We start from the raw sequence: 16,687 nt of genomic DNA, 5'->3' as shown, positions 1-16,687 counted from the left end.
CAGAGGAGCACAGAGCTTTATTTCTGACTCATCTGAACGTGTCCTCAGCTTCCTGTGTCCCACCCAAAGGTCCCACCCCGACTGCTTCCCCGGTTCACTGGACACATATTCTTCAGAAAGGAGAAGAGAACACGTCACTCATCTATTTGTTCACTTCCAGGAAACACTTATTGTTCCTGCTCCCCCTCTCTCTCTCTCTCTCTTCTCTCTCTCTCTCTCTCTCTCCCCCTCTCTCTCTTTCTCTCTCTCTCTCTGACTCTAACAGAAGTCTTTACTTTATACTTTAACTTTATATGTCATGAAAACTAAATTACACACCTACAGGGAGCGTCTCAATCTATCCTTTTATTGTTTTAAACACAATGAATGTTTGAGCAAGCTGCTGCCAGAGTGTGTGTGTGTGTGTGTGTGTGTGTGTGTGTGTGTGTGTGTGTGTGTGTGTGTGTGTGTGTGTGTGTGTGTGTGTGTGTGTGTGTGTGTGTGTGTGTGTGTGTGTGTGTGTGTGTGTGTGTGTGTGTGTGTGTGTGTGTGTGTGTGTGTGTGTGTGTGTGTGTGTGTGTGTGTGTGTGTGTGTGTGTGTGTGTGTGTGTGTACATTAATGGGGCTCTTTTATTGGGGGGTTATTAAGGCCAGAGGCTCCAGGGTTTTTATGGGGGTGAGGGGCATTCCTCAGATTCTCCCCTGACCAGACACACACACACACACACACACACACACACACACTGTGGCTCCTGGCACTGAGCTCCTTATTTAGTCAAAAAGCTGCAGAGTCACGTCTCCTCTGGTCTGTTTCTCACAGAGAGAAGAAAACACACAAACACACACATGCAGATTTATCATGTAGAAGAAGAATCCGTTACGAACGTGATCATACATGACACAACATGTAACATGTGCAGCAGATTATTCTGTACTCTCATAACGTATGAATACAAGATCTGAATATGATGAGGACTGAAGCAGCAGAACTGTTACCGGGTAAAGCTTTAAAATCCAACACTTCCCATGATGCAACTCAACTCTTCAATCCACCGTCCAGTTTAAACATCTCACATTTCAAACCCCATGATGCATAAGACCTCGATCTGTCACACACACATCTTTCTGTTTATGACAGTTCAGCTTCTGTTGTTGCTTGTGTGTAACCATGGCAACCATACCAACCTCAATGCGGGGAACCATTTCAATAATTTGGATTTCCCCTGAATGCATCACCAGCAGAGAGGCACACAGTTCAGTCTACTCACTGCTGCCATCTTCACCACAGCTTTAGATATGAAACACATCAGGAGAATGTGGCAGTGCTGTTTGCATAGAGATGAACTGAACATCAGGCCAGCTGTGACATCACTCCTCAAACCTGAAGAAACATCTCTGCAGACACTGAAAGCAGCTGTAACAATCTCATGACGTGTGGAATATTTCTCAGCATCAGTCACTTTTTCTCACTTTTAAAAAGTAGAAATAAACTTAGATCATCCCTGATGTTAATGTTTTCAACCAATATCAATCATCCTTCTAAAACAATCTCAATATGTCTGACATGCAGAGGAAGACCTGACATCAGTGATTTCTCTGTTCTTTAAACTTCTCTTCCAGGTTTGGATTCATGTGGAAATAAAACAATCTGTCCTTCAAAGATCACAAACACAGAGACATCACACACAAACAAACACAACAGAGTGACTTCATGACAGGTCACATCCCACAGGACAGATCAGACCTCATGCCCCCTGAGACCCTGAGACCATGCACATTTAAAGAAAGTAACACAGATAAAAACTTTTCTTTGCAGCTAACTGCGATGTGAAACACGGTTTAACTGCTGAGGAGAATCTAAAAGTTATCCAACATGCATTTTATTTAAATGGATGTTAAGTTTGATCATCTGTTTATAAAATGTGAGGAGGATTAAAGTCCCCCCCCACAGCTTCAGTCAGTGTGTATTTAATGTCTGCCATCTTTACTGAGTCAGTGTGACTCATTGTGTTCTTCGTCTCACATGAACACATATCATCAGTTTGATCCGGAGTGACTCCCTTTTTCTGCTCCGACCTCCTCCTCTCTGCACAATCTGTGTCTCCAGGCTATAAGTCTCTCTCTCGCATGTTCTCTCATTCTTTGCTCTCCTCTGCCTCCCTCACACAGACGGCGAACACAGCCTCAGATAGAGAAAGAGGGAGCGGCCCACAGCGCGGAGCAGACTCCACCCAGAAAAGCAGCCAGCGAACCGAGAGACAGCCGAGCCCATAAAAATGAGCGGATCACACCCCCGGCTCCACCAGAGCGCCGCGCCCGCTCCAAACGCTCTCTCAGCGGACAAGGACGCAGAAATGCCCGCCACGGAGAAGGACCTGGCCGAGGACGCGCCGTGGAAGAAGATCCAGCAGAACACGTTCACTCGCTGGTGTAACGAGCATCTGAAATGCGTCAACAAGAGGATCGGCAACCTGCAGACGGACCTGGGCGACGGGCTGCGGCTCATCGGGCTCCTGGAGGTCCTGTCCCAGAAGAAGATGTTGAGAAAGTACAACCAGAGGCCCACCTTCCGCCAGATGCAGCTGGAGAACGTGTCGGTGGCGCTGGAGTTCCTGGACAAGGAGAACATCAAGCTGGTGTCCATAGGTGAGTCCAAACACAGAGTGCAGAGTAGAAAGTTTAATGAATGAGTGCAAACTTCTTCAGCGTCATCCAGGTGAGCTCTGCTGCCTGCTCTCTGCTCGGGGTGTGCAAAGTGTGTGTACTTTTCTTTGTGGAGGAAGAAGCACAGTGTCAGAAAGTTACAGAGTGCATGAGTCTGCAGAGGAGGAGAGAGCTGAAATGTGGATCAGAGCTCAGCAGAGTGTTTTCAGGGAGAAGGCGTCTCCTGCTCTCCTGCTGCACGGCTTTTGTCTCCACTTTAGAGGCGTGTTGTTTTGGGAGGAGGGGGTCTGACTGCAGAGAGGCCCCCGGCTCTCTGTGCTCCCCTCATGCCTGAGCAGGGCCTGGCCGTGCCGGGCCGAGCCAAACTCTGTGGGCCGGGATGTGATTCAGGCCTAGTGGGACAGGAGGGCTGATCCTGCACACACACACACACACACACGCACAGACACATACACACAGAGGGAGACACAGGGCTATTGTCTGTGCTCATGTCGTGCAGAGGGGTGGGGTGGGGTGGGGGCTCAGCAGCATTGGCTCAAACTCAGTGACATAAAACTGGGTTTAATGGGCTCTGCCTGCAGACTCACAACACGAGTCAGTAGAAGTTCTGATCAGAGTCAGAGTCTGGGCTCAGCTGTGTGTTCTCACACACACTTCACACACTGAGTGACTCAGTGAAGCTCTTTGCTCTAACAGTTTAACTTTACTCTCCAGAGTCCAGATCACACAATAAGGACCAAACCATGAGCGGCCTCACCTTCATCACAGTTAGGTTGTCACAATGTTCAGAGCTTCTTCAGACGATGTGTTTTAAAATGATTCACAGATTTGTAGTCCTAAACTCAAAGCTGCTCAGAGCTAAAGAGAGAGCGCTGTGTTCATGAGTGTCGATACGACAGCAGAATTTTAAACTTTGATCAGATTGAAGTTTAGATCTAACATTATCGATACCCATTCTGACACTTTGACAAAGAATAGAAGTCGTCCCCTCAGTTTCTTTAATTTCTTGTTTTTTAATGATGCGCTGCAGAGCCACAGACATGACCACGTGCGGCAGCGGGTTGAGGATGTGGGTGGATTACCCAACTTTAAAAACAAATATGAAAACTGAAAAATCAGAAATTGCTAAATAATCGTGATGGAATTGTGTCGTAACATCGATTGATTATTGAAATAACAGAGAATTCATAGTTTGAAAACACCTGTTATGAAAACAGTGCCAACGTGTAGACAGAGTGCAGGTGTGCACACTTTGTCTGCTGCTGAATCAAACAGGTGCAGATATCGTTTGAATCATATCGACGTTTAAAATTCTGATATCGTATCTTAAAGGGAGACTCTCGTCCCTCTGAGACAAAGACCGTTATCAGCAGAGTCTGAGGTCTAATGGTGGACAGGAAGTGGTTTGAGTCTGTGTGATTCAGAGATGGGTGTGGGGGGGTGGGTGTGTGTGTGTGTAGTGTGTAGTGTGTAGTGTGTAGTGTGTAGTGTGTGTGTGTGTGTGTGTGTGTGTGTGTGTGTGTGTGTGTGTGTGTGTGTGGATCAATTCATGGTCTCCACACACTGCTTCCTGCTGCAGACGACAGGTGAGCTGATGCTGCTCTCTGAACAGTTTCCAAAACCTTCTTCAAACATCAATCCAACATTTCAGATTGTCCTCATTTATATCGACTTTAATCGTTTATGAAACAATCTCCTGTAAGATGTTCCAGAGACAGAGCTCTCACTCCCTCCTAAAAAAAGAATCTTTTTCTCAGCATCTTCCAGACTTTGATACCAGCTCTGTCTGTCTGTCTGTCTGTCTGTCTGTCTGTCTGTCTGACTCACTCTCACCCTAAATGCTCCTCTTGACTCGTGTAATCATCAGATGCGAGTGCTCTCCTCTTACTTCCTCCTTTCTGTGCAGAGAGCGGACACACCCAACAGAAACCCTCACCACAAGTTACCAAACTACAACCTCAGCTCCTCCTCCTCCGCTTCCTCCTCTCTCCTCACCTCCTCTTCCTCCTCCTCTCTCCTCAACTCCACACCTCCTCTCACCTCCTCTCTCCTCACCTCCTCCTTCCTCCTCCTCTCTCCTCACCTCCTCCGCCTCCTCCTCCTCTTCCTCCTCTCCTCCTCTTCCTTCTCTCCTTTCCTCCTCCTCCTCCTCTTCCTCCTCTCCTCCTCTCCTCTCCTCTCCTCTCCTCTCCTCCTCCTCCTCTTCCTTCTCTCCTTTCCTCCTCCTCTCCTCCTCCTCCTCCTCTCCTTTCCTCCTCTCCTCCTCCTCTTCCTCCTCACCTCCTCCTCCTTTTAAAACACTGCTTTCACAATATTTTCTGTCCTTTAAGAAAATGTTTTTAACTTCTCGAGTTGTTTAAACGTTGAACCTCTGACCTTTCTCTGGCCTCTTATCTTTCATCATTGCACAAACGATCACGGTTACTTATTTACTCCACCCAGGAAGCTGCCAGAGACGCAGTCATCCATTCACAAGAAAGTATCTCTGAAACAAATGGTTTAAAACACATTTCAAGTTTGAGCTTCATGAATAACTTAAAGCTGAGATGTCTACTAAATGATTATGCTATGCTAACCTTAGCTTAGCTTAGCATAGCGTCCTGAATCAGGAGGAACACAGTGTCAAACTCGTCCTCCAGCACCTCTCTCCAATCATCACGTTGTATCTGCTTTGTTTAGTCCACACAGAAAGACAATTAGGAATAACAAGTTGTGGTTTCGCTGGCAGCCATGAGCCAACCACAATGACTTCCTGGAAGTTTGTGCACGCGGCCAACAAATAGTCCCCCACAACGCTCCAGTAAAAGCTGCACAGCGTGTGTTACACCTCAAGATCTGAAAAACAGATCAGTGTCCAACATGAAGTTTGTTTGGAGTGGAGGGGGGGTTAAAGTGTTCTAAAGTTATTCATATTTAAAGGTGTAAAACAGAAATGATAATAACGAGCTGTTAGTGGAGAGTTGGATGTGATGTTTTTATGGCTCAGCTCGGCATTAAGACCTGAAACAGGGACAAACAGCCAGACTGGAAAGGTCCTGTTGGTTAACCTCTACAGCTCGCTGATCCACTGATTTGTTTCCTTTTTATTTGTCCAATTAAAAAACAGAAATGTGGTTTTATGAGCGTTGTGTGTGTGGGACTCGCTGACCCCACAGAGCTCCATGAACACACAGATTGTTTTTGTGACACCTCAGATACGTTCTGATATGAAGCTTCAAAATGACACACAGACGAGTTGTTCATTTGCATATACATACATATAAAGACATCTTTTAAAGGAGTTCTATTATTCTCCCTCTCTCCTTTAATGATGTCAGTCTGGTACATCTATTGAGTGGTTTATAAACCTCCTCATGTTTCTGATTCTGGAGTCAGTAGAGTCCCTCATCTCAGCCTGAAACGTTTCATTTCAGCTGCTGTCTCTTTAAGACTCGCCTCCCCACGTGCCCACTCTCCTCTGATTGGCCAGCTCTGTTTGCAGTCGCAGGGAAATTTGAGAGAGCTTCGTGGTGGGCGTGTCCTATAGAATTGCTCCATGCTTTACTCTGATTCGTCAGCAGAATCTGACCTCAGGTTCTGGACAAGTCTCGCCAAGTTCTCATAAACATCTTGTTCAGTGCAGCAGGAAACCACGTCGGGGATTACGCCAACAACTGCACGATGTATGAACCTGACAGGTCACCCCTCGCTCTCTCTCTGCCGTGGTGGCCGATCACCTGACCCGGATGTCTCTCACACTCTGTAAATACTTTCCTCTGCACATTTAATCTAACATGCATGTTTTAAGATCTGTGAGGACAGAATCAGCTGATGAGTGTTTTCCACTGTGCTCATCTCACCCAAGTCTGAACAGGCTCAATCATTTCACCTGGCGTCCTCCACACACACAAACACACACACACACACACACAGTTCAGTGGTTTGTTCTTGTAATGGAATAATGATCTCTCTGTCGTCAGCAGCATCTTCAGTCTGGATTTAAAAACCACTTAATGTCTTCATGTGAACCTGACAGAGCCTGTGAGGAGTTTGTGGGAACAGAACGATGGTGAACTCTTGCCAACATCCTCCTGTTTTAATGCAGGATGTAAAACACACAGAGCAGCTGAGGTATACGTCCAGAAGGTTTAATAAACTTCAGATCTTCAGTCTTATTTCTAAAGGCTGCAGCGAGAGAAAGACTCGTGGCAGTGTGCAGGAGTTGGTCAAACTAAGAATATCCAGTTATTTTGTGCCTAAATCTTCTCTTTATCTTACCATGTATCAAACCTGTATCTATGGTTGGATTTGTACCAGGATCACATCAAGGTTTAAATCCCTGGTTTTGTGTGTACCTGCTGATGTCTGACTGCCTGGGAGCACAGACCTGCAGGTTGACACAGACGCCTGTGTGGCAACAACCGCCCGTCTCCTCCTCTCTCTGTCTTACATAATAAAGAAATGTGTTGAGTGTAACTGATGACAGGAGGAGATAAACCTGCAGAAGGTATCCTCCTGCTCCTCCTCCTGCATCCACCTCACTTCTTTTTAAGGAGACTGGTTAGAAAGTTTAGAATGTGTTGATCTCCTCCTCCAATTAAACTCACTCAAAGACTTTAAAGATGGAGTCAGCAGCTTCCTCCTTCAAAATAAAATCCAGACTTCTCCTAAAGTGAAGCTGGCTGGTTCCTTCAAAATAAAATCCAGACTTCTCCTAAAGTGAAGCTGGCTGGTTCCTTCAAAATAAAATCCAGACTTCTCCTAAAGTGAAGCTGGCTGGTTCCTTCAAAATAAAATCCAGACTTCTCCTAAAGTGAAGCTGCTCCATCGTCCCTTCTGGGCCTCCGTACATGTGTGGTGGTGTCTGCAGAGACTCTGTCCTCTGTTCTGCTGCACAGAGAGGTCAGAGCTGTGACTGACTTCACTCTCTTTTAAGAGAAATAACTAAATGAAGTCTTTAGTGTCTCTCAGCTTCAGAGATAATAAATCATTGAGTCAGGTGTGCTGTGACACCCGGAGAGAGAGAGACTCATTATTGAGCAATGCTCAGTCTAGGAAGAACTTAATGTACTGCAGTGTGACGCAGTTTCAGCGTGCCCGGTGTGAGGCTCGATGAGTCTGATTCATTAAGAGAGCAACAAGTGACTCGTCTCATGAGGACAGATGTACTTCTCGTTGACTCCGTCTGCTTTCAGCTACAATAATGGATTCAACTCAAACAGAGTCCAAACATTGTTCAAAGGTTTATTTATTATCAGAGAGAGAGACAGATAGCTTCTGTACATTGGGTGCATGCACTAACCACTAGGTACTGGCTCCCCCTAAGCAGGCCAAACATGGAGGAATCAGAAATGTTGATGTTTTTTACATCATCACATTGAAGGCTGCACGGTGGTGCAGAGGTTAGCGCTGATGCCTCTCTCATTGGTCTGAATCCCCGTCCTTCAGGAGCCTCTCTGTGAGGAGTCTGCATGTTCTCCCCGTTCTCTCCGGGTACTCCGTCTTCCTCCCACAGTCCGATGACTCATCTACAGCTGATCCCGTCTCTCCTCTGTTACTAAGTCAGCGTTTCAGGTCGTCAGGGAAACTATTGGCTCTTCTGTGACAGTCAGGCAGGTGTTTGATCTCTGCTGGATTGTTAGCTTCTCTTTTCTGTAGATATCTGTTTATAGACAAAGAAGCCAATGGGAGCTGTTAAAGTGCAGGTAGAGGGTCCGCCTGGAGGAGGAGGAGGAGGAGGAGGAGGAAGAAGCCAAACGTCAGAGCTTACAGAGTAAATCTGAAGCCTATATTCAGCAGAGATGGTTAATTTCCACACTAACGTTGCTACACCTCTGCAGGATGTGTTAATGAGCTACAGTTTGCTCACTGCTTTTCCACATGAGCTTTAGAAGGTCAGAGATGATGTTACAGTGTTTCCTTTTCCCCTGAATCTCCGGAGTCATTACAGCTGCAGCGTCAGGCGTCAGGTCATTATAGAGACGATATGGAACCTTTGGGATCCATTAATCTTTATCAGAAATGTGGTACATCACATTTAATTGGTTTAAAAACAGCTAAAAGAACAGAGAGAGAGACTGTATGCACGATGACTGCTGTAATGGAGGGTGAGATAACGGAGAGTTTTCAGCCTCTCATCGTGGTCAGAATGGATCACTTCCTGCACGCTCATTATCATTAGCATGACTTCCTGTCAGCGCCGGAGAAAGGGGGAGAAAGGGTGCTCGGTCAGGAGGATCCTGAGGATTAGAGAACTGCACATTCCCCTTCAGTCCAGAGGAATTCAGACTATGACATTACATCAGAGCTGGAGAGCTGCCCGCCCCCCCAGCCTCATGTTCACACTGAACACGCAGACACACAAACTGTGAGGCTGACACACACACATCTGCAGCCGTGCAGACACTGACATGGAGACAGCTGCACTGGGTGATAGTTTTAGTTTCTGTCTTTTTGTCACAGGTTTGACCTTCAAACTGAGGTCACAGACATGTTACCAACATATTGATGCTTTTCAGACGGTGTGCAGGAGTCTACCTGCAGCTTCACATGGAGTCATTCCTCCCCTACACTCCTGTCTTCTGACTAAGAAGTCGTTTTTTAGACGTTTCAGCACTTTTTGATGCTTTCAAACTGAGACTTTATGGTTTTAAAACACGTAGTATTTAACGTTTTTGACAACCGTACTACAAACAGATCGAGCCAGGATCCCATCTGGAGAGGATCTGCTTCTCCAGACCTGAATCATTTCTGCCAGGCCGACAGTCATCTCTCATGTCTGATGGTATTTGTTCTGATGTTTCCAGGAAACAAACAGTGGATTGAAAGCTGTGTGCTTTTTGTTAAACCTCGTCGTTCATCACTTCATGCGGTGCCCGTGTCCTCCTCTCACCTCCTGGGCCTCTCTGACCTCTACTCGTCATCCTCATGTCTCTTGAAACCTCATTGTTCTCCTCGTTCCTCCTCTGTCTGCCCTCCTCACATAGAAGTGAACTCATCCCAGCCTGTTGTCAGTGCGGCCTTTAAAAATGTCCCACACAGCACTTTTCTCTTCTCTTTTCTTTCTTGGCCCTCCTCCCCCCTCTGCCTCCCTTCCCCTGTCCTGTCCTCCTCCCTCCTCCTCCCTCCTCCCTCGGTCTGTAACCAGAGCCCGGGGAATGGGAGGGCTGCCAGGATCCAGTTTGCTTCTGCCCTTTTAAGGCTAAAAAACCAGGAGGAACTTTTTCCAGCGGAGGGAGTGAAGGAGAGCGGAGGGAGGGAGGATGACTGGAAGGAGTAGAAAGGAAGAGGAGGAAGTGTAGTAGCTCCAGTGTGGCTTGTTGCATGGAGTCAGAGAGGGGGTGGGGGAGAGAGGGAGGGGGAGGGAGGGAGAGAGAGAGAGAGAGAGAGAGAGAAAGAGAGAGAGAGCGTCAGGTCAGAGATTTGTTTCAGGATGTTTGAGGATATGAGCTGAAATCATGTCACTGCTGTAGAGCAAATGTTTGGAGAGCTTCAGGAATGTTGTATATGTTTTACATCTCGATTAAAGTGTGTGTGTGTGTGTGTGTGTGTGTGTGTGTGTGTGTGTGTGTGTGTGTGTGTGTGTGTGTGTGTGTGTGTGTGTGTGTGTGTGTGTGTGTGTGTGTGTGTGTGTGTGTGTGTGTGTGTGTGTGTGTGTGTGTGTGTGTGTGTGTGTGTGTGTGTGTGTGTGTGTGTGTGTGTGTGTGTGTGTGTGTGTGTGTGTGTGTGTGTGTGTGTGTGTGTGTGTGTGTGTGTGTGTGTGTGTGTGTGTGTGTGTGTGTGTGTGTGTGTGTGTGTGTGTGTGTGTGTGTGTGTGTGTGTGTGTGTGTGTGTGTGTGTGTGTGTGTGTGTGTGTGTGTGTGTGTGTGTGTGTGTGTGTGTGTGTGTGTGTGTGTGTGTGTGTGTGTGAGAGTGAGAGTGAGAGTGAGAGAGAGAGAGAGAGACCTTCTGTCTGTCCACAGTGTGTGTGATAAGAGCAGTGTGGAATGTGTGACATTTCCTCTCAGTGTTCAGTCTGAGTGGGTTTGATCACTCTGATGACTCCCCTTTTTTCCAGGCATGACTTAGTGTGTGTGTGTGTGTGTGTGTGTGTGTGTGTGTACCTGTCATACTGTTGGATGTAGAACATTTTGACCCTCTAAAAATCAGAAAAATCTCCTAAAGTCAGCGTGTTCAGTATGAAATGCCCTTCCCTCTCTCTGTGCCATCGTTTGTAATCGATAACAGATGAGATCCAGATGTTCTGGATGTTTTGAAGAGAACGATGATGATTTTGAGAAGACAGCATTTGAAGTAATTCTGAAGAAGATGCTTGTAAACTGACTTACAAGCATGCCACGCCCCCTAAATCTAATCAACTTTAAGCCTTAATTTAATATAAACAGGTGAGTTAAAACATTCAGACCGAACAGTTGAAGAGAGAAATGAGCTCCAGAGACCAAAACTGTTTTTATACCAGGATGTAAACATGTTTATTTTAACATAGAGCTCTATGGGGACTGACTCACTGCAGGAGACAGACTCTAGTGGACACTATATTATAGTACATGTTCTGTTATTACATCATAAGTGATAGAAAGTGTGGATTCTTAAAGCGACAGCACGTAGCTCTCTCCTCTGTTTGCAGTAATCAGCTCCAGATGTTGCAGCTCGACCTGAATGTTGTGCAGAACTTTTCCTGCTGCTGTCGTCCTTCTCTGCACTCTCTCCCCTCCCCCCTCCCTCGTTCCCCCCATGAGATGCTGTGATCAGGTCAGGCTGTAGGTCAGGGGGTGCGATGATGTCATAGCGATGTCGGGGGGGGGGGGCTGCAGCAACGAGCCAAACAGATGACTCATGGGAGTTTTTGGGGCAAAAAGAGCATCAACCACTGACACGCACTTTCCCCAAACGGTGGCACACACACTGAAGACTTTCACAAACACACACACACATATAAGGGGGGGGGGGGGTTAATGAGTCAGCAGGAGGGGTGGGGGGGTCTGCGGCAGTCTGTGTCCGTATATGGGCTCCGACAGACTCGCTGCTCTGTGGTCTGACGGGAATGTTTGCAGATTCCTCTCATGTTTAGTGGCTCTGTTTGTGTGAGAGAGGGAGGCACACACACACACACACACACACACACAACTGCAGGTTGATCGACAGTCAAAAGAGATAAGTTGACATCACTTGAATCACCTTTAGAAAGATTTAAATCAAGATTCAAAGGTTCAAAAAACTTTATTGTCTATCACATTGTGACAGAAAATTACCTTTTGTTGAGGCTCAACATGAAAACAAACATTCACACTAACTCTCACATCAGGCCATAAATAGCTAAAAGTACCCTAAATAGGTGAAAACACACATGCACAGCATTTAAAAAATATTGCTTATCTAGCCTTGTTTAAAATGCGTATTGCAGTCATTTAATTTTTAAATAACTTCATAATAAGTCAAACTAGTTTTCACTGCAGGTTCAAACTCTCTGCTCATTGAAGCAGGAATAAAGTTTCAGCGTCAGAGAAACGTCTGGGGAGCAGCTCCATGTTTCTATACTGAGTTATTCCCCCGTCTCTCCTACACCTGTTTGACGCGTTGCTTCATGGTGTGGTCTTTGTGTCGTTCATCGGTCTCTGTGGATATCGCTTGTTCTGCACGCCTCTCTGCTTCAGCTACTGACAAGAGAAGCCAAAATCAAATAGCGCCCTCCACTGGTTAAGAAATGGGTGTTTTGCGATATATGTTTTCGATGAATGTTTTCTATTTGTGTTTGTGTTGTGACGTATCGTTACGTCCCCTAGTGGTTTATTTAATCTTTCAGCTAAAGATCTGCAGACTTTAGGAGATGAAGTATTTCAAACTCCGACAGTCACTTCAGATCACACAGAGACGTTTCCTCTGGTAGATCCCTCCTCTCCTGCTCAGACTTCTTGGTGTCCTCTCGGTCTGTTCAGGCCGTGTTGTGGTCGTGTGTTTGTGCTCGCCCGCCGTTGTGTGACAGGCCGCTATGTGACACACCTTCACCTGAGCTGATCTGCATTCCTGCTGCAGGTTCAAACCCGTGGCGCTCATGCACGCTGTGCTCATGCATGCTGCGCTCATGCACGCTGCGCTCATGCACGCTGCGCTCATGCACGCTGCGCTCACGCCCTCCAATCAGAGCGCACGATGAATGTTTTCTCTTTATGTCTGCAGGCCTCTTTTCTCTCTCCTGTCTCTCATGTCTTCATTCCTCTGCAGACTGAGTTCCACCCCGTTGCTATAACGATCTGGTTACCATGGTGATGGGTGATCCAAACAGGCCCTCGGTCTGACCCTGTTCTGCTTTATCACCGTTTATCATCGGGTGTTTTTCCACTGGGAGCAGCTCACAGACAGACAGACAGACACACACACAGACAGTGCATGTGTTAGATCTGCTTATTTCACCTCTTTTAGTTTCCCGTTAGCTGTTCTCTCCATTCTGTTGAATGGAATTTAACCCTCCCCTCTTTGGGTTTAGGACCCCCGCCCCCCCACATCTCGACCCTGTCCTCAGACTCTCGGCCAAACCTCTCTCAGACCCTCCCTCTGCAGCCTTAAAATATTCAGCCTTTTCAGCAGCCAGAGCCCCCGAACCGCAGCCCCCCACTCTGAGGCAAAAACACAGAAGAAGAAACAGAATGATTAAAGATCTGTGAGCTGCTGTTACCAACGTTCAGAAGAAGAAGAAGAAGAAGAGGTCAGGCTGTCTCACAGTGAGCAGAGCTGTCTCTTCTGTTTTCATGTTTCTCTATAAAGTCTGACATCACAGACAAACTGCTCACAGCTGCTGTCACACACACACACACACACACACACACACACATACACTTTATAAACAGACCCCAAACCTTCCAGACCCCCTGCACAAAGACAGAAACCCCTCCAGTCCTGATATCCATCATCACCTCCAGCCCCGACAATCACAACTTCTCCTCCTTAACTTTGTTCTCATCAGTCAGCAGGGAGAGCTCCACCCTTTCCTGCAGGCTTGACCTGCAATCATCCTGCTAATCTACTGCCTCTTGTGCAACGTGTGTGTGTGAGTGCGTGTGTGTGTGCGTGCGTGTGTGTGTCTTCCTCATGCCCAGGCGAGCCCCTTGTTCCCTTGTTGCATCACTCTGTCGTGTTTCTGCTGAAATGCCTGGGTGATGTCGGGGAGCTGGAACATGTTACAGGATGTGCCGTTATGTGTTAATGTTTATATGTCAGAGATATTATAAATCGTCGCTCATTTATGCAACTTTTGCAGAAAGATTCTTCTGAGAAATTACATCAAAGCTCGTCACGACATGTCCGTTACACCCCGCCCCCCCTGCAACCTCCCCCCCGCCCCCCCCCCCTGATGACTCCTCAGCCGATAGTTGAACTGCTTCATGTAGTTTAATATGTTCATAAGGGTCTGTCATCTGAGAGAAGTACAGACTAAGTCCCTTCATTTGAGTGGCAGCGTTAAAAATGGAGGCAATTTAAGATGTTTGAGCCCCCCTGCCCCTCCCCCTCCCCTGATTAAAGAACGGTAGAGAGATGGATGTGAACAGTCACGGTGCTGTCATTCTGAAGTCAGATTAAAATCTCTTGTGAAGACCCTGAAGGAGGAAGTGAACATTCCTCTGTATGCCTCCTCCTCCTTAAACATGAAGCTTTACATTAGAGTACAGAGACAGTCCAGAGGGAAACATGCAGCCTCCACTGAGCTTTAAATAAAGAGATTTAGATCACAATGTTTGAGTAGTGGTCTGTCCTCTCTCTCTTCATGTTCTCTGGGAGAGGGCTGCTCCTTTCTTTATATTGTCCAAAGCATCGTTGTTATCTTTCTGAAACCTTCCTCTTTCTCCCTCCCTCTGCTCTCCAGACTCTAAGGCCATCGTGGATGGGAACCTGAAGCTGATCCTGGGTCTGATATGGACCCTGATCCTGCACTACTCCATCTCCATGCCCATGTGGGACGAGGACGAGGAGACGGACGAGGGCAGACAGAAGACGCCGAAGCAGAGGCTGCTCGGATGGATCCAGAACAAACTGCCCGAGCTCCCCATCACCAACTTCCACAAGGACTGGCAGACGGGCCGGGCTCTGGGAGCGCTGGTGGACAGCTGTGCTCCAGGTGAGTGTTGTAGAGACGAGCTGTGTTGGTGTGTGTGTCCGGGGGTCTGATGGACGATAAAGAGCAGGATGTGTTTGTGTGTGATGAGCATGTGTTTCCCTCAAAGGTCTGAAATCAACACCAACAAAGAGCTCAAAACATCTGTGAGGAGGATCGAGCTCCGTCACACTTCTATCTTTTTATATGAAATTATTTCTTTAATCTGCGTTAAGAGGAGAGTTTCAGGACCGTCCCAAAAAACACGTCTGAAGACACTTCTCATGACCTTTAAAGCACACTGAGCATGCTCTCCATGCAGAGCTCACAGCTGGACAATATGTAGAAAGGATCTTAACAGATAGAGAAGCTGCAGCTGGATCAGGTCTAAAGGTCTGTGTGTTTGTGGAGCTCAGTCCGGCTCTCCTCACACTAACAGCTCCCTCAGATTTAAACATTAATATTCACGTTTCCTGTATTTGAATCATTTAGTGTCCCGTGTCCCCCTGACCCACCTGATGGATGCTGGTTTCAGGGGTCCCACAGTGAGTCTTTTCCTAAAGGGCCCAAACAGATTCTAGAACCCTTCCTGTCTTCAGGATCAGCTCTGAGCGGTTCCTGGACCTGCATGTGGGTCTAGCCGTCTATACTCTCAGCGCTACAAGCCCCGCCCCTTCTTCACTTGTGAAAACACTGACCCCCCCGCAGCAGGGACTTTTTAAGTTTGGAAAAATGTCCCCGTAACTTCATAGACTTTGGTCCCGGGGAATTCCCCCAAAGGTTTCTAGTCTCTGCACGGGGTGGGGGGGGGGGGAAGTTCTGCTCTCAAAGTGAGTCTGTCTTTCTAACCGTCTGCAGATCTGAGGTCAGCTCGGGGAACGCTTCAGTGTTTAACTCTCACCTGTGTGGGAGGTAAAAGAAGGAGGGAGGAGGGGGAGGAGCCTTGAACCTTATCATTATGGTCCTGTAAAAAGGGAGGACAGCGAGGGGGGGGGCAGAGAGGAGGGGGAGGACAGAGAGGAGGGGGGAGGACAGAGAAAGGGAGGAGGGGGAGTCTTGAACCTTCTCATTATGCTCCTATAAAAAGGGAGGAGGGGGAGGACAGAGAGGAGGGGGAGGACAGAGAGGAGGGGGGAACAGAGAAAGGGAGGAGCAGAGAAAGGGAGGAGGGGGGTGTACGTGAAGGAGAGTGAGGGTTTCTGTTTACATGCTCGGGATGTTTGGCATACCTGTGGATCACCAGCAGCCTGCAGATGAAGATCCAACTGGAGATTCTCCCCCCCCCCCCCCCATAAAGCTTTCCAACATCATCAGAAATAAAAACATCCAGGCCTGTGAGTCGGTTTGAACAGAGTAAATAAACGTCTGACACAGTTTGATCTGATGGTAGAAATGAAGGTCAGACGTACGACCTCGCAGATTCACCTTCACACTCACACGTGGTTGAAATTCTCTGGTTATCTTCTGGACGTCTACAAGGCTCGATGTGGAGTCTGCACAGTCCCACAGACACGTTCCTCTTCATGTCTGATTAAAGGTTCTTCTGTTTCATCATGAAAGGGTCCATCTCTAGATGTTGGCCATATTGTCTCTATGGTCTCTCTGTATTCTCCTGCTGCTCCCTGTGTGACCTCCAGCTCTGCTCCTCTCTCTCTCCTGCAGGTCTGTGTCCTGACTGGGACCAGTGGGATCAGACCAAACCAGTCGACAACGCCCGCGAGGCCATGCAGCAAGCTGACGACTGGCTGGGCATCCCACAGGTAAGAAAAAAGAAAACAACCTTTAAAAGAGTCATAGAATAACATTTTAAATAAAGTGTTTGGATAGAGCAGATATTCAGATAATTTTATGAGATGTAGTGTGTTCTGTGTTTTTGGTTTCTGGTCTGGTGCGTGTGCGTGTGCGTGTGCGTGTGCGTGTGCGTGTGAGTGTGTGTGTGTATGATTGGCAGTGTGTTGGCAGCTGGCACAGCATTGCGTG

The 16,687-nt window shown here is 47.3% G+C and overlaps 1 protein-coding gene across 2 annotated transcripts in view; it reads left to right on the top strand.

Moving 5' to 3' along the window:
* flna (filamin A, alpha (actin binding protein 280)) overlaps positions 1-16,687 on the top strand; it is a 47,034-nt gene that overhangs the window by 5,888 nt on the left and 24,459 nt on the right. For both annotated transcript variants that reach the window (XM_061057419.1, XM_061057418.1), the window contains exons 2-4: positions 2,149-2,625; positions 14,480-14,731; positions 16,370-16,467. In XM_061057419.1, coding sequence (XP_060913402.1) covers positions 2,256-2,625; positions 14,480-14,731; positions 16,370-16,467 — 720 coding nt within the window. In that variant the 5' untranslated portion in view covers positions 2,149-2,255. The remainder of the gene's footprint in view (positions 1-2,148; positions 2,626-14,479; positions 14,732-16,369; positions 16,468-16,687) is intronic.

The sequence above is a fragment of the Labrus mixtus genome, chromosome 15 (genome assembly GCF_963584025.1).
Source record: "Labrus mixtus chromosome 15, fLabMix1.1, whole genome shotgun sequence".
Classification (NCBI taxonomy): domain Eukaryota; kingdom Metazoa; phylum Chordata; class Actinopteri; order Labriformes; family Labridae; genus Labrus; species Labrus mixtus.
This window is presented reverse-complemented; position numbering and strand designations above follow the sequence as displayed.